This window comes from Mobula hypostoma, chromosome 20, assembly GCF_963921235.1.
Source record: "Mobula hypostoma chromosome 20, sMobHyp1.1, whole genome shotgun sequence".
Lineage (NCBI taxonomy): Eukaryota > Metazoa > Chordata > Chondrichthyes > Myliobatiformes > Myliobatidae > Mobula > Mobula hypostoma.
In genome coordinates this window covers 501,969-524,318 of record NC_086116.1, presented here as the reverse complement: position 1 = coordinate 524,318, position 22,350 = coordinate 501,969, and the positions used below count along the sequence as shown (strand labels likewise).

The following is a 22,350-nucleotide window of genomic DNA, read 5'->3' as shown; positions in this document are numbered from 1 at the left end:
GAAAAAGCCTGCTTGCATTCACTCTATCTATACCCATCATAATTTTATATACCTCTATCAAATCTCCCCTCACTCTTCTACGCTCCAGGGAATAAAGTCCTAACCTATTCAACCTTTCTCTGTAACTGAGTTTCTCAAGTCCCGGCAACATCCTTGTAAACCTTCTCTGCACTCTTTCAACCTTCTCCCACACTGTTTCTTGAAAAATAAAACAAGGATGGTGCTTTCCCAGGAGAGACAGCATATGGTCCATTAACTCTGAAGACCGAGCATCACTGAGTCCGGACAAGGACAGCAACTGTTTGGTGCACTCAGACTCCAATAGTACAAAAGTCTGTAAAAGGTGAACAGTCAGTGTTTATCATGTTCAGGCGCCTGTTCAAACAGAATCACCACTCTCGCAGTCATGGAGTTGCTGAGCGATGTAGAATGTGGTGTTGTTGGCAGTGGTTTCTCACAGAACGAAATGGACCTCAGCTAGTACAAAACTCCAGCAGTTTCAAAGCCAAAAAATTCTGGAATCGTCCTAGAGCATCAGGGTCACCAATGTAGGTTTTCACAAATAAAACAAAGTGATGCTTTTTTCATTTAATGAAACCTGTAACACATTTTATTGAACTCCAAAACATAAACACAAAAGCACACTAAAAATCCTTACATAATAACATCATCACATCAGACCAGCCTTGTAAAGAGAAACTCCCAACTCAATTTTGGTGATTGTGAATTACGTACAGTTCTCCCAACTACATTACTCTACAAACTATATAAATGACTATAATCTGCTGTATCCCTGCCTTCCCCCAGGCAGTTACAACAAAGCCCACATGAAGTGGTGCCTCCCAATTACTCAAAGAGACTGACATCAGCCTGGGTCACAGCTCCCAGAAGCACTAGAAGAGACGAGATTCAGGAATCCGATAGTTGTAGGTTAATAACCTAAAGCCTTATGTCTGAGATTTCATGGCCTGGATGGCAGAGGTCCTTGATGATGGATGTTGCTTTCTTGTGACAACGCTGCTTGTAAAGGTGCTCAGTAATGGCCTGGGCTGTATCCAAGACTTCTCTAGACGTTTCTGGTACTGAACAGTGGTGTTTCCATATTGAAAGGCCTGTTCTGTGCTGTACTTTCCTATTACTCTATTTTGAATAGGTACATAGATGGCAAGGGTATGGATGTCAATGGAAGTAGCTGTGTAAATGGTTTAGCATGGTCTAGATGGGCCAAAGGGCCTGTTTCTATGCTGTACTTTTCTATTACGCTACGAGTAGGCCATATAATTTGTATAGTTCTATTTTATATTTAAAATACCAGTGACCAAGGTTTAGCTAATCATTACTAGATTAACTTCTGCTTATTGAGTTTCACTGTAAATTTAGTTTTAACATTACCTACTGTATGCATATCACTTATGTGATCCACTTGAGACTAGCATTATTTTTGTTTTGAGCAGAGATTATATGTCTGATTTTTAGTCCTTTGGCTCACGTCAGCAAACATGGAAATGGTGCAGTGGACACGGTAGGGATAAAAGATGGGGATGTCTGTGAGGGGGGTATTTGATTTATGGACAGCCTGGCCAGTGGGAATGATGAAACAACCAAAGGCAACAAACAAGCTAGCTTCACTGCCAGGGCAGCAGTTACTATGTGTGATTCCCTTGTGCACAAGTAAATAAAGTGTGACTGTGGAATCAGTACTGGTTTGCGGAGACCAGGTGATTGATGATGACATATTCACTCTCCAAAGCTTTTATCCCATGCCCTCATGTTTTAGACACCTCTGCCAAGGGGCAAACCTCCTTACTATCTATGTTCTCATAATTTTACACACCTTAATCATGACACACCCCCACCCCACAACCTTCTCCACTCCAGGGAGAACAGACCCAGCATCTCCAACCTCTCCTTATATCTGAAATGGCCTATCCCAGTGGATCTCCCCTATTCCCTCTCTGGTGCCATCATCCTGCTCAGTTTAAAAGCTGTTGATACCTTTAAGTCTGGATCAATACAAGCAGCTGCACCAAAAGTGATTCCTGGGCAATGCCACTGTTCCTTCAATCAGATTAACACCCATTCAATGTGGCCCCTGCCACTGACTCAATGTCCCCCTCCAGCCCTGTGCTTGTGTTCTGCTGATGTCCCTTATGTGGCAGCTTTCCCAAAGCTCCTTCAGGTCACAATTCACCCCGCCTTGTTTCTAAAAGCTTTGGCCACTGGAGTTAACTAACTGGCCTGGTGTAGAATTTATCCTATCCAAGTTAGGCCACCATCATGCTAATATTCTTTTATGTATCTTGCATCTCAATCATCTCATTGATCACTGTTACTTCAGAAGCATCCTCGATCTAGGTGAGGATAATAGAAGTATTGATCTGGTCTTCAAGCAGTGCTGCAGTAGACAGGTACAAGTTCTAGTTTTGTCCTTCAAGGCCTCTCTCCTCCACATACCACACCTATTCACTTGTCAGCTCTTATTTTTATTAGTCTGTTTGATCACAACATGTCTCTCCCCACTGTGGAGCTGCACTGGAAGGAGTTCTCCAGGGAGCCAGGCTTTTCCCAATATTCATTTCAACCCTGGGCTACAAAGTATGTGTGTTGGGATTGATGAGCAAAGGCCGAAAGTGTACCAAGGAATGTGCATCCAGCGAGGGACCCTGGGATTGGATCTCCCCAACATCGGGATCCAAGACTGGACCACTTTTATCACAGAACAGTACAGCACAGCACCCGAACAGGCACTTTGGCCCACCGCGCATGTGCCAACCATGATGCCAATCTCATCTGCTTGCAAGTGGTCTATCCACTTTTATTATCTGTTTGTGTGTTTGTCAACATACAAATCCACCTGGTCATCAGGTAGATTGTTGATTCATCCACAGGGTAGCAGTGATGCAGAGTCCCACCATTTGGTCGCCTCTATCAAGGTTAAATGATCTGATCCACGTGGACAATTTCGTCGACTGTGTCCCCAGCAAGGGGGAATGAATACTTATCTGTGAGGCAGATTCTCAGTCGCTCTTAGTCTCATCAACCGACACAACCTCAACCCGGCCTTTCCGCTGCTGATTGGTTGTAGGAAACTTGAGATTTGCTTCTGTCACTTCCCCGAGGGCCTCAGTGTCCGACTCAGAATCCTCAGACATCAACTCTGCTCCACTATCACCATCCACTTCAAAGAGAGAGACATTCTGGAAGGGCAGTGGGAAGAGGAATTAATACAGCAATAATGTACACCTCAACAGATACAGAGAGCAGGAGCTGGGGAAATGGAGAGAGGGAGGGAGGTCAGTAGCAATTATTCATCAGGGCCCAAAGAAATCATGTCAGAATAACACGGAGACAAAGCCCAGCAGAGTTTGGGAAAGGAAGAGTCACATCAGGGCAATGAGGGGGTAAACAACTGTTTGGGAAGAGCTGGGGGTGGAGGAGGGGGTGAAGATAGGAGGGTTAAGGCATGGTTCAATATGCTTGTCGCCAGGAGACATAGAACACTACCGCACAAAAGCAGGCCCTTCAGCCCATCTAATACATGCCGAACTATCACTGCCTAGCCCCATGGACGCATTTGGACTGCAGCCCTCCATACCCTTCCCATCCATGTACCTATCCAAATTTCTCTTAATTGTTGGAATCAAACATGCATCCACAACTTTTGAAGGTAGCTTGTTCCACTCTCTGGGTGAGGAAACTCCCCCTCATATTCCAATTAAGCATTCCACCTTTCACCCAACCTATGCCCTCTACTTCTAGTTTTACCCAACCTCAGTGAAAAAACTTACATGCATTTACTTTACCTGTGTGCCTCATTATTTTGTATACTTCAATCAAATCTCCCCTTATTATCCAGGAAATAACCTTTTCAACCTTTTCCTTTATGTCAGGTCCTCAAGTCCTGGCAACATCCTCGCAAATTTTCTCTGCACTCTTTCAACCTTGTTTACATCTGTCCTGTAGGTAGGTGACCAAAACTGCACACAATACTCCAAATTAGACCTCTCCAACGTCTTATACAACTTCAACATAACATTCCAACTTTTTTATTCAGTACTTTAATTTATGAAGCTAAAAGCTCTCTGTATGACGTTATCTACCTGTGATGCCTCTTGCAAGGAATTACAGATCTATATTGTCAGATCCCTCTTCTACATCACTCCTCAGTGTCCTACTGCTCACTGTGTAAAATCTACCCTGGCTGGTCCTCCCAAAGTATAACACCTCACACTTGTTTGCATTAAATTCCATCTGCCATTTTTCCGGCTGGTTCAGATCCTGCTGCGAGCTTTGACAGCCAATAGTCACAGAACTCTAATCAGAGAGGCAATGATCTACCACCACTCTCTGCCTTCTGCTGCAAAGCCAATGTCTAATCCATTTTCCTACTTCTTCCTGAATGACAAGCGATTGAACTTGACCAACGTCCCATGTGGAACCATATAAAAGTCTTTCTTTCTTTCTTTCATTAACTTTCTTGTTAACCTCCTCGTAAAACTCGCAAACCCTTGCATACACAAAGCCATATTAACTACTCCTAATCAGTCCCTGTCTATCCAAATACTTGTATATCCAGTCCCTTAAAATACCTTCCAATAACTTGCCCACTACTGATGTCAGCTTATAATTTCCCAGCTTATTTTTAACACCTGTTTAAACAACAGAACAACATTCGCTACCCTCCAATCCCATGGCACCTGGCTAAGGACATTCTAAATATCTTTGTCAGGGCCCTTCCAATTTCTGCACTCGCCTCCCAGAAGTTCCACGGGAACACCTTGTCAGGCCCTGGGGATTTATCCACCCTAATTTTCCTCAAGACAGCAAGCACTTCCTACTCTAATCCATATACGGCCCACAGCCTCACCGCTGTTTTGCCTCACTTCCATAGACTCCATTTCTGTCTCCCAAGTAAATGCAGATGCAAAAAATCCGTTCATGATCTTCCCCATCTCTTTCATCATAGGCATAGATGATCACATGATCTTCAAGACCACCAATTTTGTCCCTTGCTATCCTTTTATGCTTAATAATCTGTAGAAGCCCTTGGGATTCTCTTTCCCCTTGTCTGCTAGAGCAGGGGTCCTCAAACTTTTTTGCACTGCGGACCGGTTTAATATTGACAATATTCTTGCAGACCGGCTGACCCGGGGGTGGGGGGGAGGGCGGGTGTTAATCACAATCAGAATATAGGTGATAAGTCAACTATAAGTCACTTATAAGTGGCTAACACACTCAATTTTGTTTCTAAAGGGGTTTAGCTAATGAATTAATATTACACACAGCGCGTATTTTCCTCGCATGAATATAGTGATAAGTCAATTATAACAGTGGTCCCAAACCTCCGGGCTGCGGACCGATACATTGCCAAGAAGAATGCAGTGGTGCAGCGGTAGTCGGAACGCACCCAGCACATCTTTAAGAAAAAAGCCGAAATAAACAAGCTAATTGATTAGGTGCTGCCCGGCACCTAAGGGGGTTCCTTATGTCCAGTCTATTTCGCAATTTAGTTTTCATTGCATTCATTGCAGAAAATTCTGCTTCGCAGTGATATGATGTTGGAAATGGAAGCAACGTTTTCAGTGCTTTCCTGGCTATCTCAGGATATTCAGCCTTGACTTTGATCCAGAATGCCGGCAGAGATGTTATGTCAAACATACTTTTCAGCCCACCGTCATTGACAAGCTCGAGAAGTTGATCTTTTTCCCGCGCTGACATGGAAGATTCACCAGAAACATTCACAAATAGGTCACAGACCCATTCCTTTGCATGTCTTGGGTCATTTGCATCTTGGGTCACTGATGACCTCGCGTGCGTAATGACCTCACATGCGTAAAATTCAACAGTGAGCGTGACAGGGAATGAGGAAAGGTGCAGCTGACTCATATCGTTTCATATCGCCAAATCATATCGTTTCCCTGCAGCCCAGTGGTTAGGGACCACTGTGCTAGAGTAGCCTCATGCCTTCTTTTAGCTCTCCTGATTTCCTTAAGTGCTCTCTTGCATTTCTTATTCAAGTACCTCATTTAATCCTAGCTGCCTATACCTGCTATGCACCTCCTTCTTCTTAACCAGGGCCTCAATATCTCATAAAAACCAGGGTTCCCCAACTCTTTTAGTCTTGCCTTTCATTCTGACTGATTCTGTACTCTCAAAAACTCTGTACTTCCACTTTTGAAGGCTCCCAATATCCAAGTACACCTTTGCTAGAAAGCAATCTGACCCAATCTACCCTTTCCAGAACCTTTCTGATACCATCAAAATAGGCCTTTCTCTAATTTAGAATCTCAACCCAAGGACCAGACCATCCTTTGTCATTTGGATCACTAGATCCAAAGTGTTCCCCTGTACACACTTCTGTCACTCCCCCGGTCTCATTCCCCAATAGGAGATCCCGTATCACACTCTCTCCAGCTAGGACATCTACATATTGATTAAGGAAAGTTTCCTGAACACATTTGATGAACTCTATCCCATGCAGCCCTTTCACAATATAGGAGTCCCAGTCAAAATCACCTATGATCATAACCTTTTGTTTCTTGCAACAGTCTGTGATCTATCACCTTACATTGGATGACTGTTAGATGGTCTTTAATACAGTTCCATTAACATTTCATCCATCTCTTATTGCTAAGTTCCATCCAGATAGCTTTAGTAGAGAGGTGTTATGGGTGCACACACTAAACTCCCTGATACACCACAATACACACACTGCACCAACAGCGCTGCTGGGATGGCACACTAGCGATTTACAGCTTGGTTGTTGGAGTTCAGAGTTCAATTTCAACATCATCTGTATGGAGACTGCCATTCCTCCCCGTGGAATGCATGGGGTTTTCTCCGGGTCTCCGGTTTTCGCCAACAGTCCTATGACGTGCCAGTTAGTAGGTCAACTAGTCATTGTAAATTATCCCATAAATTGGGGATTGCTGGGCGATGTAGCTCAAAGAGCCAGAGAGGCCTATTTGGCGCTGTATCTGAATAAACAGATAAAGTCGCTGGACCTCTCATCTTTCTCTGCTCTGGCAAATGAACAGATAGATGCCATGCTCAGGCCAGGATCCAAGAAGCAGGGTATGGGATCCAGCTGCTTCAGTTTGATGTAGTATTATTACCAAATCACAAGTTCAGTCCCCTTACACCACAAAGCCCCTCACTTACCATTTCAATAACCCTGTCAGGGCAGTCATCCACGTTCTCAATATCAAAATGGCTCTGACCAGTTGTCTCCATCTGCCTTCTCAGCTCCAGGTTTGCATGCGCCATCTGTGGCAAGAAAGCCTGCAGCCTGTCCAGCACTGGGGGCAAAGCAACAGAACCACACTCAAGACTCGGTCAGACACCTCCAGTACATACAGTTAGATGTCTCCAGTACAGCCAATGCCAGTGGTACACATTCACACAACACCCACAACACGCTGGAGGAACTCAGCAGGTTGGGCAGCATCCGTGGAAAAGATTGGTCGACGTTTCGGGCCGGAACCCTTCGTCAGGACTGACAGGGTTCCGGCCCGAAATGTTGACCGATCTTTTCCACGGATGCTGCCCCACCTGCTGAGTTCCTCCAGTGTGTTGTGTGTTGCTTTGACCCCAACATCTGCAGATTATTTTGAGTTCACACACCAACGCACACAGTCAATGACAAAACCTGTGATTATATTATTACATGATGTATTTTACTCAGTTACTTCCCAATTGTGTTTCTAACGCATCGAGCTCAATGCTTGAACCAGACCCCGAAATAGTGAGTAGGTGTTATTTGCAGCTGCTCACCTCACTAAGCTAACAAATCACTGTGGAGACAAGCACTGTTAACCCACAGGGTGCTGGTCCATTTCTGCACCTTCACCCCACACTAAATCTCTACACCACTACAGGAAACACCCAACTTCTCAACTCTGTCACCAGTTCCCGTGATTCATTCCAATAAGAACACTGTAGCTCCTACTTCTACGTAAGGCGTTTCAATCTGCCGGTGACATCCCCAACCATGGCATCGCTCTACAGAAGCCTGGAGTCCCACACTGTCAGGTTTAACAGCTACTTTCTTTCAACCATTCAGTTCTTGAACCAACCTACAAAACTCTAATCACTACAACACCAGGATCACTTAGATTACTTTGCACTAAATAGATTGAAGAATTTTTTTGTTCTATTATAGTGCTCTTTCGTGTTTATATTTTTGTGAATGCTGCTTATCTGATGCTATCTGCCCGTGATACCGCTGCATGTTTTTCATTGCACCTGTGTTAGTGCATATGACAATAAACTCAACTTTATAACTTCAGACGGGACAGCGGAACTCGGGAGCCTGTCCAGTCCGGACTCACCTTCACTTCTGGGAACCCTCTCGATCTTGGGACGGGCAGCAATTCTGGACTGATCAGTGCTGATCAGAAACTTACGTTCGATTCCTGTGAGCAGATCACATCCATTATTACACCAAGATGTGCCAGGGAGCAGTGGGGAATGAAATCATAAACAAGAGGAATCCAGGCAACACACAAAACGCCGGAGGAGTTCAACAGGCCCGGCAGCGTCTATGGAAAAGAGACACATTCTACGATTCGAAACCTTTCGGCGTCTTTTTTTCTGCAGAAGTTGCCTGGCCTGCTGAGTTGCTCCGGCATTGTGTGTGTTGAATGAAAGAAGGCAGTGAGGAGGGGACTCCGGCCTTGCCGTATTGAGGATACCGGCCCTCTCTCCCTCCCCTCCAAACCAACCCCATCTCCTCACCCTCCGGACCGCTAACCGCCAGCAGCTCCGCCGAACATGGAACCTCCCGCTTCCCGCTATCCGCCATCTTTGCTCCACGTGACCCCGCAGCTCCGCCTCTCACTATCCTCGCCCCACGTGATCCCACAGCACCGCCGTCCGCCATCTTTGCTCCACGTGACCCCGCAGCTCCGCCTCTCACCATCCTCGCCCCACGTGATCCCACAACACCGCCGTCCGCCATCTTTGCTCCACGTGACCCCGCAGCTCCGCCTCTCACTATCCTCGCCCCACGTGATCCCACAGCACCGCCGTCCGCCATCTCCGCTCCACGTGACCCCGCAGCTCCGCCTCTCACCATCCTCGCCCCACGTGATCCCACAGCACCGCCGTCCGCCATTTTTGCTCCACGTGACCCCGCAGCTCCGCCTCTCACTATCCTCGCCCCACGTGATCCCACAACACCGCCGTCCGCCATCTCCGCTCCACGTGACCCCGCAGCTCCGCCTCTCACTATCCTCGCCCCACGTGATCCCACAGCACCGCCGTCCGCCATCTCCGCTCCACGTGACCCCGCAGCTCCGCCTCTCACCATCCTCGCCCCACGTGATCCCACAACACCGCCGTCCGCCATCTCCGCTCCACGTGACCCAGAAGCCCCGCCTCCCGCTATCCCCGCCCCACGTGACCCCACAACACCGCCGTCCGCCATCTCCGCTCCACGTGACCCAGAAGCCCCGCCTCCCGCTATCCCCGCCCCACGTGATCCCACAGCACCGCCGTCCGCCATCTCAGCTCCACGTGACCCAGAAGCCCCGCCTCCCGCTATCCCCGCCCCACGTGACCCCACAACACCGCCGTCCGCCATCTCCGCTCCACGTGACCCAGAAGCCCCGCCTCCCGCTATCCCCGCCCCACGTGACGAAGGTTGGGTGGGAATACGATTAGAGGTCATGGGAACCACTGGTGAAAAGTAAAAATTTTAAGGGGATCATGAAAGGAAACTTCTTCCCTCAGAGGTGGAATGAGTGGTGCATGCGAGCTTAATTTCAGTGTTTGAGAAGTTTGGATAGGTACATGGATGGTCGTTTATGGGGACTATGGTCCGGGTACAGGTGGATGGGAGTAGGCAATTTAAATGGTTTAGGTACGGACTAGATGGGCCAAAAGGCCGCTGTACTTTTCTGTGACTGTTTATGCAAGCAAATTTTCCTGGCTGGATTTAATTGAAGCCCTTAGCACCTTATTTTTTTGACGTTTCCAGCATCTGCAGATTTTCTCGTGTTTGCGTTTTTTTGACGTTTGCTGTTTCTTGAACAAGTTGATCCGTAGCTGTTTGTTTTGTGATCGTCTGCAGGGAAGTCGAATTTCAGGGTTGTACACTGCACACTGTATATACTTGTGTAATAAATGTACTTCGAATCTTTGTAGCAGTCCTGGTGTACTCTGTCAAATGTTGCCTCGATATCAAGGGCGGTCACTCACCTCAGCCCTAGTCCATGTTTGCACCCAAGCTGTGATTAGGTCTGGGTATCAGTGAACAGTTTATTAGTAAATAAATGACACTGACAGCAAGTGTTAGAGACACAAACACAAGAAAATCCGCAGATGCTGGAAATCCAAGGCAACACACACACACACACAAAGCTGAAGGAACTCAGCATGTCTGGCTGCATCTACGGAAGAATAAACAGTCTACGGAAAAATAAACAGTCAATGTTTTGGGCTGAGACCCTTCTTCAGGACTGAGAGGAAAGAGGTAAGATGCCTGAATTAAAAAGTGACGGGAGGGGGAAAAAAGGCTATCTGGAAGGTGATGGGTGAAGCCAGGTCAAGGGCTAGAGAAGAAGGAGAGTAGAGTAGAGAAAAGGAGAAAAAGGAGGAGGGAGAAGAAATAGGCAGGGGAGAAGTAGTAAAAGGTCAGAGTGGGGAATAGAGGAGAGGGAAGGGGAAGTTTTTATTCACAGGAATGAGAAATCGATATTCACGCCATCAGGTTGGAGGGTACCCAGATGGAATATAGGGTGTGGCTGAGGTTCGCCTCATCTTGGCACGTTGACATGTTGGAATGGGAATTAAAATGGCCACCGGGAAGTCCTGCTTGTGGCAGATGGTACAGAGGTGTCTGACGAAGCAGTCCCCCAATTTACGAGTCTCACCAATGTAGAGGAGACTGCATCGGAAGCACAGATCACAATAGACGGCCCCAGTGGATTTGCAGGTGAAGTATTGCCTCACTTGGAAGGCCTATACTGGGGCCCTGAATGGAGCTGAGGGACAAAGTGTATGGGAAGGTGTAGCTCTTGGGTCGCTTGCAGGGATAGGTGCCTGGAGGGACGAATGGACAAGGGAATCACGGAGGGAGTAATGCCTGCAGAAAGTGGAGAGGGCATAGGGAGTTAAAGATATATTTAGTGCTAGGGTCCCTTTGGAGATGGCGTAAGTTGCGGAGGATACCATGTTGGACGTGGAGGCGGAATTGAACTGAATTGACTTTATTTCTTACATCCTTCACATACATGAGTAAAAATCTTTACCTTCCGTCTCCATCTAAATGTGCAATTTATAATAAATAGTATGTACAACAGGACAGTCAATATAACATAGAAATACAATTATGTCAGGGTAAATTGATCAGTTCGATGGCCTGGTGGAAGAAGCTGTCCCGGAGTCTGTTGATCCTGGCTTTTATGCTGTAGTATCGTTTCCCGGTTGGTAGTAGCTGGAACAGTTTATGGTTGAGGTGACCTGGGTCCCCAATGATCCTTCGACTCCTTTTTACGCACCTGTCTTTGTAAATGTCCTGAATAGTGGGAAGTTCACCCTCTCAACCCCAGATCCATTGATATCAATAGGGATTAGGCTGTCTCCATTCCTCCTGTAGTCCACAACTAGCTCCTTTGTTTTTGCAACATTGAGAGAGAGGTTGTTTTCTTGACACCACTGTGTCAGGGTGATGACCTCTGTAGGGTGCCTCGTTATTACTTGAGATCAGGCCAATCAATGTAGTGTTGTCAGGAAATTTAATTAGCACATTGGAGCTGTGGGTGGCAACACAGTCACGGGTATACAGGGAGTAAAGGAGGGGACTCAGTATGCAGCCCTGAAGGGCACCTGTGTTGAGGGCCCACTCTTGCCACCTGCCAGCGATCTGACACTCCAGGACCCAGCTGCACAAGGCAGGGTGAAGGCCCAGGTTACTGAGCTTCTTGTCGAGCCTGGAGGGAATTATGGTGTTGAGTGGATGGGGTGGTAGGAGGACCTCTATCACTATTACAACAGCTGGAAGATGTAGATGTATGGGAAATGGAGATGTGAGTGAGGGCAGCATCAACACTAGAGGGAGGGAAACTCAGATGTCCTGGAAAGGAAAGGAAAGGAAAGCCACATCCGGAGAATAGATAAGGCGGAGATAAAACTGAGAAAAGGGAGTAGCATTTTTACAGGAGACAGGGTGGGAAGACCAGCTCAGCATGGGCGCATGAAGCAGCACCAATGCAATCATCAATGTAGTGGAGGAATTAGGGAGTATTACCGGGGAAGGCTTTGAACTTAGACTGTTCTACACAGCTGACAAAGAGGCAGGCATAACTTGGGCCCATGGCTACCCTGCAGGACTGTAGAAAGTGGGAGGAGGTGAAACCCAGACTGGAAGGGAAGATGTCCTAATTAAAAAGTGAAGGAGGGGAAAAAGGCTATCTGTAAGGTGATAGGTGAAACCAGGTCAAAGGCTGGAGAAGAAAGAATCAGATAGGAGAGGAGAGAATAGGAGAAAAGGAAGGAGGGTGAAGAAATAGGCAGGGGAGAAGTAGTAAAAGGTCAGAGTGGGGAATAGAGGGGAGAGAAGGGGAAGTTTTTATTCACAGGAATGAGAAATTAATATTCACACCATCAGGTTGGAGGGTACCCAGATGGAATATAAAGCGTTACTAAAGGTGGCCTCATCTTGGCACAAAAGGAGCCCTTAACATTGTTAAGGGTGAGGACTAGTTCTGCCAGATGGAGGAGGGAGATTGGTTGGTTCTTCTGCCAAGAAAGCAGAGGGCTTTGAGGCCTTCCTGATGGTAGACCAAAGTGTATAGGGACTGAATATTTCACTCCTTAGGTTTGTAGAATTTTTGGTGTTAGTGACAGCTTTTATCACTAAGCTGCTGTTGGGAAGGATGGATTTGTTCTGCTTTTTGTGAACAGGACTTACCTGAGCGATTTTTCAAATTGTCAGAAGATGAAGAAACAGATGGGGTTTGGGGCCCATGTCCATTGATGGCTCAAGGTCACTGGGCAGAGTGATAGGGTGGCTAAGAAAGTATATGGTGTGGACAAGTTACATGTACTTGGGAAAATTTCCTTGCACAATATGTGAGAAAAAAGTAAAATGGAGCAAAAACTAGTGGGAAGTTAGAGGATTGGGAAGCTTTTAAAAACTAACAGAATTCAACTAAAAAAATCATAAAGAGGGCAACAATGGAATATGAAGGTGCACTGGTTACCAAAATTTTCTTCAGATATATAAAGAATAAGAGAGAGGAGAGAGTAGGTAATAGACTGCTGGAAAATGTTGCTGGAGAGGTAGTTATTGGGCACAAGGAAATGGCAGACTAACTGAATAAATATTTTGCATCAGTCTTCACTGTGGAAGTCACTAGCAGTACACCAGAAGTTCGAGAGTATCAGGGGGCAGAAGTGAGTGCAGTTGCCATTACTAGGGAGAAAGTGCTTGGGGAAACTGTAAGGTCTGAAGGTAGGTAAGTCACCTGGACTAGATGGTCTACATCCCAGGATTCTGAAAGAGGTGGCTGAAGAGATTGTGGAGGCATTAGTATTAGTCTTTCAAGAATCAATAGATTCAGGCATAGTTCCAGAAGTCCGGAAAATTGCAAATGTCACTCCACTATTCAAGAAGAGAGAGGCAGTAGAAGGGAAATTATAGACCAGTTAGTCCAGCATCAGTGGTAGGGAAGGTGTTAAAGAGTTGATTGTTAAGGATGTGGTTTCAGGGTACTTGGAGGCAGAAATGAGCATGGTTTCCTTAAGGGAAAAGCTTGCCTGACATATCTGTTGGAATTCTTTGAAGAAATAACAATCAGGATAAACAAAGGAGAATGGTGTACTTGAGTTTTCAGAAGGCCTCTGAAAAGGTGCTACACGAGGCTGCTTAACAAGTTAAAAGCCCATGATACTACAGGAAAGATGCTAGCATGGATAGAGCATTGGCTGATTGGTAGGATGCAAAGAGTAGGAATAAAAGGAGCCTTTTCTGCTTGGATGCCAGTGACGAGTGGTGTTCCACAACGTTTGTGTTGGGACTGCTTTTTATGTTATGCGTCAGTGATTTGGATGATGGAATTGATGGCTTTGTGGACAAGTTTGCAGACCGCACAAAGATAGGTGGAGGGGCAGGTAGTGTTAAGGAAGCAGAGAGGTTGCAGAAGCACAACACATACTAGGCAAAGAAGTGGCTGATGGAATACAGTGTGGGGAAGTGTATGGTTGTGCACTTTGGTAGAAGAAATAAACAGAGTAAATTCAAAAATCTGAGTCGCACAGGGGACTTGGGAGTCCTCCTGCAGGATTCCCTAAAAGTTAGTTTGCAGGTAGAGTTAGTGGTGAGGAAAGCAAATGCAATCTTAGCATACATTTGAGGACAAGAATAAAAAAGCATGGATGTAATGTTGAGGTACTGATAAGGCCTCACTTGGAGTACTGCGGGCAGTTTTGGCCCCTTATCTAAGAAAGGATGTGCTGACACTGGAGAGGTTCATGAAAGTGATCCCCGGATATGAGAATCATTTGATAGCTCTGGGCCTGTACTCACTGGAATTCAGAAGAACGTGGGGGAAATCTTATTGAATGTTGAAAGGCTGTTTCCTATGGTGGGGGACACAGCCTCAGATTAGAGATGAGAAATGTCTCTAGCCAGAGTAGTGAATCTGTGGAATTCATTGCCACAAGTGGCTGTGGAGGCTAAGTCATTAGGTATATTTAAAACAGAGGTTGATAGGGCATGAAGAGTTACAGGGAGAAGGCAGGAGATTAGGGCTGAGAGGGAAATGGATCAGCCATGATGGAATAGTATTCAATCAGCCAAATGGCCCAATTCTGCTCCTATATCTGTGGTCTTATGAACATTCATGGGCTGCTGTGAGGTTACGATAACAAGTTCCCACTCTCCTTTGCTGGTTACTGAACACATGGAAAACAAACTGCTGCAATTATTAAAACTGAGATCTGTACATCATTCCCTCAGTTTTATTTCTGTTAAAATACGAGCAACAAAATTTATTACAATTCAGCTTTCAACAGATCTGTAAAATTCTCCAGACAACAGTTAACTCCGTTCTTTATCATATTGTCAATTCTCATGACAGTCCAACCACATTAGTCTATATACAAGTCACGGAGCTGTTCAGAAGTTAATGGCTTTGCCAAACGACGCTGCCAAGTTTGCTTCCCTGAAAGCTTCTGAGACGGTCTGCAAGAGAAAATAAAAGCCATGAGTTGAACATTGCAGCTCAGTCGTCACTCAGTCAGGAAGTTGGGATTGAAGTAAGAGCTTGCATGGTGGTGGGCTGGGCAAGGGAAAGAACGGAGAGATTTCAGTACAAGAAAAATGGGAAAATGTGGGTGACAGACCTAAAAATGAGTGACACAGTTCAACTGGGGATTTTTTTGTGAAATTGATGAAACTACTGAGCCGTTAAAATGGCAAATATACAAATGGGCGACATTTGTAAATGGCTGCTGGCTGCCTTGGCCCAGACCCCCGAAGGCGGAATTAATGCAGGATGCGGGTAAGTGGTTAATAGATGCACAGTGGGCCAGAGGACCTGCGTCAGAGCTCTTTTTCTAGCACTCTAACACACTTTAGAAAACTGAGCAGGCTGTTCACAGTTTAGGTCATAAAGAGTACAAAGGTAAATGATTGGTCAAATTCATCTTCATGGCAATAGGTTAAATGGTGCTGGTGTTATTTTGGCTGTTAGGAGTGAGTTTCGATGTCGGCGCAAGTCAGTCATGCAGCATGAAAACGGGTCCTTCAGTCCACAAATACGCCAACCTTTTTGCCTGTCTACACTAACCCCATTACATCAAGACCTTATACTTCTATGCCTCACCTCTTAAATCGTCTCTTAAATATGGTGATTGTATCTGATTTCACCACCTCCTCTGACATTGTGCTGCAGCATCAATCATTGTGTAACAGAAAATTAACCCTAAGATCTTCCTTACAACTCAGTCCTCGCACATTACATCTATGCCTCTGTCTTTGATGCCCTATCATGAGGTGTCGAACAAAATAGATGCCCTGACCAAAAAAGCTCACTGATGCCTCTACTTCCGCAGGAGCCATGTCCCTTTTGACCATAGCCAACTCTTACTGAAGCAGCCTATTTCAATCCATCGCAGCTTGGTCTGGGAAATGATTTACCAGAGCTGTGGACATACTGTAACTCAGCACAGCATAAAAACCAGCCTCCCCTCCACTGACTGTTCTACACTTCTCGCTGTTTCAGTAAAGCAGTCAACATAATCAAAGACACCCCCCCCCCCCACCAATCTGGAATATTCTTTCTTTTCCCCTCTCCCTTTGGGCAGAAGATACAAAAGCCTGAAAGCACGTACCACCAAGGCTCAAGGACAACTTCTGTGCTGTTGTTATAAGACTATTGAACATTCCTCTGGCTCAATAAGGACTCTTGGCTTCACTATGGCCTTCCGCCTTGTTTGCCTGAAATCTCAGTACCTGTAATATTTTATTGTTATTCCCTCATTGTACTGATGTGATTAAATGGTCTGTATGAGTGGCATGTAAAACTGTTTTTCACTCTCCCTTATACATGTGGCAATAATAACCACCATTTACACTCAATACTTCTACATACCTATATCAGGTTACCCCTCAGCCTCCTTTCCTTCACACAAAACAAGATCTGCTTATCCAATCCCTTCCCAGCTAATATCCTGGTAAATCTCTTCTGCACTCTCTCTATTGAAAGCACATCCTTCGGGTGGTGACTACAACCATACACTACAAAATGTTTGTTACATTATGGAAGTTGCAAAATAAAACATTCCAACTCTTACAGTGCCTTGTAAAAATATTCAGCCCCCAGCCTTTTGTTCACATAAATGAATATTACAACCAGCGAATTTTGATCAATTTACCTGAGGATTTTTATTTGTGAACCATATGCTTTTTCCCCCCACAGTAGAGCCCCAAAAAATGGAAAATTGTAAAGCATGAGAAACTAAAAATTCAAAAGCTGAAATATCAGTAGTTGAAAAGACAAATTCTCTCCCATTTAAGCTTTCTGGCAGAGGCTAACAGGGTTTTATTCAGGATGTCTGCATTTAACAGCAATCATCTTCACACCAATTCGGACCAGATTACCAGTCGTGCTGCATGTTGCTGCATTAGATTTACACCACATGCACTGCTTAGCATTGAGGCCAAAATGTTTCACTTTAGTCTCATTTGATCACAAGACCTTCTATATCTTTACAGTATCTTCTGATGCTTTGCAAAGTCTTTATGGGCTAGGACAAGCTTTTTTTTTGCCAGGCCTTAGAGATTGTGGAGTCATGAACTTCATCTCCAGTTGCAGCCACTGACATCTGGAGCTCACTCAGAGTGACTATTGGCATCACAATAGCCTCTCTTACAAGTGCCATTCTTCTCCAGCGGCTAATTTTTAGAAGGATGTTGTGACCTGGGAAGTGTGGATGTGGTTTCATATTTTTTTCCAGGGTATTTATCCTTATGAATTCATTGAAAACAGGTGATCTTCCAATTTTCTACATCAACAAACGAGATGAGTTGGTAAGATAACACAGTATATTGTACCTGAGGGAAGTTAGCATAGTAATTACGAACAGGATGAAGACTTCTTCAGCCTATTTTGGTTTTTAATTTTTGGTAAATTCTTGACAAGTTTTGGAATTTTTCTTTTGATTTGACATAATGCATGATGTTTTGCTCAAAAATCCTACTTCAATACATCTTAAATGTAGAAAATGAGGCAGTACAATGTGAAAATAGTTGAGGGGGCTGAACACTTTTTCAGGGCACTGTATATTCTATGCCTCAGTCTGTGAAGCCAAAATCAAAATATGCCCTCTTTACCACCCCACCAACCTTTGCTGCCAGTATCAGGAATCAGTGAACAAGGTCTCTCTAATTTCTTGTTGCCCTATCATTCACTTATTATCCCTTTTTGAGTCTCCAGAATACATCATCTCTCACAATTTGGATTAAATTCCATCTGCCAATGCTCTGGCCTATTTCCCACCTGATCTATATGCTACTGTAGCTTTAGACAGCCTTCCAACACTGGCCATGCTGGGTTCACATCCAAGTCGCCTTCATCCAAGAAGGCGGGAGAAGATGGCGGCGAAATGCAGCGCGCGCAGCTCTCTGGTGAAATATCATATTTGTAAGTAGGATGCCGTGCACAATTCTGATTTGATGGAGACAAACGTGAGAAGGCACAGAGGAACATCTGGAGAAATTTCTGAAATGCCCGATTCGCTGTCGCTGCTACTGTGCGATCGAGAATCTCCGGAGGTAAGGCCCCAAGATCCTCGGCTTTGCCTGCTGCTGGCGACCGAGGCTGAGGTCGAAGCATTTGGCAGAGATGGTGCTTAGTACTCGGTACTCTGTGTCGGAGGGCTGATCGGAGCTTGAAGGTTTCGGACGACTCAAGAGTCGGACTGTGGTCGGGCATGGCAGGAAGAGTTTTCCTCCTTCTCCCGTCTGAGTGAGATGAGAGACTTTGAACTTTTTACTGTGCATTGGCCTGTTCTTCATCAAATTATGGTATTGTTGCACTTTTGTAACTATATGTTATAATTATGTGGTTTTTGTTAAGGTTTTTAGTCTTGGTCTGCCCTGTGTTTCTGTGATATCACACCGGAGGAATATTGTATCATTTCTTAACGCATGCATTACTAAATGACAATAGAAGAGGACTGTGTGTCCTCATAATCTAATCTAATCCAAAAGTCATTAATATAGCACAAAAAGTGACCCCTGTGGTACACTAACAGTCATAGACTTCTAAACTGTAAAACATCCCTCCCCCACTACCGTCTACCTCCTATCACCAAGCCAAGTCTGGGTCCAATGAGCCAGATCTCCCTGGATCCCACACGCACTAATCTTCTGCCATGTGGCACCTTGTCAAACGCCTCCATTTAGACTGCTCCTACACTGCCTTCATTAAACTCCTTGGTACCCTAATAAACACACACACAAGGTGACGAAAGTTGCAGTATAATGCACAGGATTTCTCGTTTGTGAAGCTGATTCATTAACTAATTTCATACATCAGCTGGAATCAAAGAGTGGGATTACTGGAGTTACCCCATCTCTGCTTCAGAGTAAAGCATCGAGCAAGGCAAAAATCGGTGAGGACAAGAGTAGAAAGTGAACAGATGGAATCACGAAGTCTATGGAATTAAGGGAATCAAGTAGTGAGATCATGGAAACTGTACAGATTGAAAAGGAGGAGGTGCTTGCTACCTTGAGGAAAATTAAAGTGGATAAATCCCCAGGACCTGACAGGGTATTCCCTCGGACCTTGAAGAAGACTAGTGTTGAAATTGCAGGGGCCCTGGCAGATATATTTAAAATGTCGGTGTCTACGGGTGAGGTGCCGGAGGATTGAAGAGTAGCTCATTTTGTTCTGTTGTTTAAAAAAGGATCAAAAAGTAATCCAGGAAATTATAGGCCGGTAAATTTGACGTCCATAGTGGGTAAGTCATTGGAGGGAGTACTGAGAGACAGAATCTACAAGCATTTGACAGGGACTTATTAGGGAGAGTCAACATGGCTTTGTGCATGGCAAGTCATGTTGACCAATCTATTGGAGTTTTTCGAGGAGGTTACCAGGAAAGTGGATGAAGGGAAGGCAGTGGATATTGTCTACATGGACTTCAGTAAGGCCTTTGACAAGGTCCCGCATGGGAGGTTAGTTAGGAAAATTCAGTCGCTAGGTATACATGGAGAGGTGATAAATTGGATTAGACACTGGCTCAATGGAATAAGCCAAAAAGTGGTAGCAGAGAATTGCTTCTCAGAGTGGGGGCCTGTGACTAGTGGTGTGCCACAGGGATCAGTGCTGGGTCCATTGTTACTTGTCATCTCTATCAATGATCTGGATGATAATGTGGTTAATTGGATCAACAAATTTGCTGATGATACAAAGATTGGAGGTGTAGTGGACAGTGAGGAAGGTTTTCAGAGCCTGCAGAGGGACTTGGACCAGCTGGAAAAATGGGCTGAAAAATGGCAGATGGAGTTTAATACAGACAAGTGTGAGGTATTGCACTTTGGAAGGACTAACCAAGGTAGAACATACAGGGTAAATGGTAAGGCACTGAGGAGTGCAGTAGAACAGAGGGATCTGGGAATACAGATACAAAATTCCCTAAAAGTGGCGTCACAGGTAGATAGGCTCGGAAAGAAAGCTTTTGGTACTTTGGCCTTTATTAATCAATGTATTGAGTATAAGAGGTGGAATGTTATGATGAGGTTGTATAAGGCATTGGTGAGGCCGAATCTGGAGTACTGTGTTCAGTTTTGGTCACCAAATTACAGGAAGGATATTAATAAGGTTAAAAGAGTGCAGAGAAGGTTTACAAGGATGTTGCCGGGACTTGAGAAACTCAGTTACAGAGAAAGGTTGAATAGGTTAGGACTTTATTCCCTGGAGCGTAGAAGAATGAGGGGAGATTTGATAGAGGTATGTAAAATTATGATGGGTATAGATAAGAGTGAATGCAAGCCGGCTTTTTCCACTGAGGCAAGGGGAGAAAAAAAACCAGAGGACATGGGTTAAGGGTGAGGGGGGAAAAGTTTAAAGGGAACACTGGGGGGGGCTTCTTCACACAGAGAGTGGTAGGAGTATGGAATGAGCTGCCAGACGAGGTGGTAAATGCGGGTTCTTTTTTAAGAATAAATTGGACAGGTACATGGATGGGAGGTGTATGGAAGGATATGGTCCGTGTGCAGGTCAGTGGGACTAGGCAGAAAATAGTTCAGCACAGCCAAGAAGGGCCAAAAGGCCTGTTTCTGTGCTGTAGTTTTTCTATGGTTTCTATGGTTCTGTGTTCAACGCTGTTTGCCTGCATTTGACCAGTTTCCTTCTCTTCTTGCTACAACTGTCGGGCGGGAGGTGTAGGAGAGCCTTGGGTACCACACCAGCTTTGGGAGTAGTTGTTGCCCTGCAGCCATCGAGCTCCTGGACCAGCTTCACTCGCCTCAGTGCTGAAAGAGCTGTGGACTCACTTTTGGTGATTCTGCAGTTCATGCTCCATCTGTTTTTGTTACTTAAAAAAAATTTGCGTAATTTGATCAAAGCATCAAGGCCGAGCAAAAGGACGAACCAGTGTTCAGCTCACTCTTCCATGCGGTTTACTCACTTCAGCACTGAACTGACTCCATCTTGGACCAGCTTTACTCGTCTCAGCCCCGGACTGGCTCTGTGGTTGTGGACTCAGCTTTGATCCGTGTGCTATTTGTTTATTTTTTGAATTGTTTGCACAATTTCTTCCTGTTTGGCACACTGGGTGTTTGACAGTTTTTGTTGGGTAGGTTTTTGTAATGGGTCTATTTTGTTGTTTTTGTAGCTGTGTGCAAGACGATAAATCTCAAGGTTGTATACACTGATAATAAATGTACTTTGAATGTCAAACCATGGACCCAATGAGCTTCTGTACAAATCTGGGTATCACAGTACCGCAACCCTCTGACTTCAGGAATTTGCATGCTCTGCCTGTAGCACTGTGGGTTTTCTCTGGGGGCTCCAGTTTCATCCCGCATCCCAAAGACAAGCAGTTGTTAGGCTAATTGGCCACTGTGTTTAGGTGAGTGATAGAATCGGGGTGGGGGGGGGGAGTTGATGGGAATATAGGGAGAACAGAATGGGATTAGTACATTAGTTTAGAGAGAGACTGGCCAAGCTAGGCCTTTCAGACATGCAGCGCAGGAGGAGGAGGAGCCACTTAATTAAAATGATGAGGGGCAGAGATAAAGAGGATGATCAGTCTTTTCCCCAGGGTAGAGGAGCCCAAAACTAGGGACAAAGGTTTAGACAGAGAATGAAGGGATTTAAATGGGACCCGAGGGGCAACTTCTTCACGCAGAAAGTGGTGTGTATATAGAACGAACTGTGAGGGTGGGAAGTGTATAGAACAGACTGCAGAGGGTGGGGAGTGTATGGAACAGACTGGAGAGGGTGGGGAGTGTATAGAACGAACTACAGAGCGTAGGGAGTGTAAACAACAGATTGCAGAGGGTAGGGAGTGTATAGAATGAAGTGTGAGGTTGGGGAGTGTATACAATAGGCTGCAGAGGGTGGCGTGTATATAGAACGTACTGGGAGGGTGGGGAGTGTATACAATAGACTGCAGAGCGTGGGGAGTGTATAGAACAGACTGCAGAGGGCGGGGAGTGTATAGAACAGACTGCAGAGGGCGGGGAGTGTATAGAACAGACTGCAGAGGGCGGGGAGCGTATAGAACAGACTGCAGAGCGCGGGGAGCGTATAGAACAGACTGCAGGGGGCGGGGAGCGTATAGAACAGACTGCAGGGGGCGGGGAGCATATAGAACAGACTGCAGGGACGGGGAGCG

At 45.4% G+C, this 22,350-nt stretch overlaps 2 protein-coding genes across 2 annotated transcripts in view; both read right to left on the bottom strand.

The window, feature by feature from the left end:
• Positions 1-579: 579 nt before the first annotated feature.
• Positions 580-8,819, bottom strand: nopchap1 (NOP protein chaperone 1). Its single transcript, XM_063072228.1, has 4 exons — positions 8,737-8,819; positions 8,331-8,414; positions 7,162-7,298; positions 580-3,197 (listed from the first exon to the last, which is right to left on the bottom strand). The coding sequence occupies exons 1-4, from the start codon at positions 8,801-8,803 to the stop codon at positions 3,018-3,020; spliced, it is 468 nt and encodes a 155-aa protein (XP_062928298.1). The 5' UTR covers positions 8,804-8,819; the 3' UTR covers positions 580-3,017.
• Positions 8,820-14,948: 6,129 nt separating this feature from the next.
• The window catches only part of dldh (dihydrolipoamide dehydrogenase), a 55,641-nt gene continuing 48,239 nt past the window's right edge, over positions 14,949-22,350 (bottom strand). Inside the window, exon 14 of the mRNA XM_063072227.1 lies at positions 14,949-15,187. Coding sequence (XP_062928297.1) covers positions 15,122-15,187 — 66 coding nt within the window. The 3' untranslated portion in view covers positions 14,949-15,121. The remainder of the gene's footprint in view (positions 15,188-22,350) is intronic.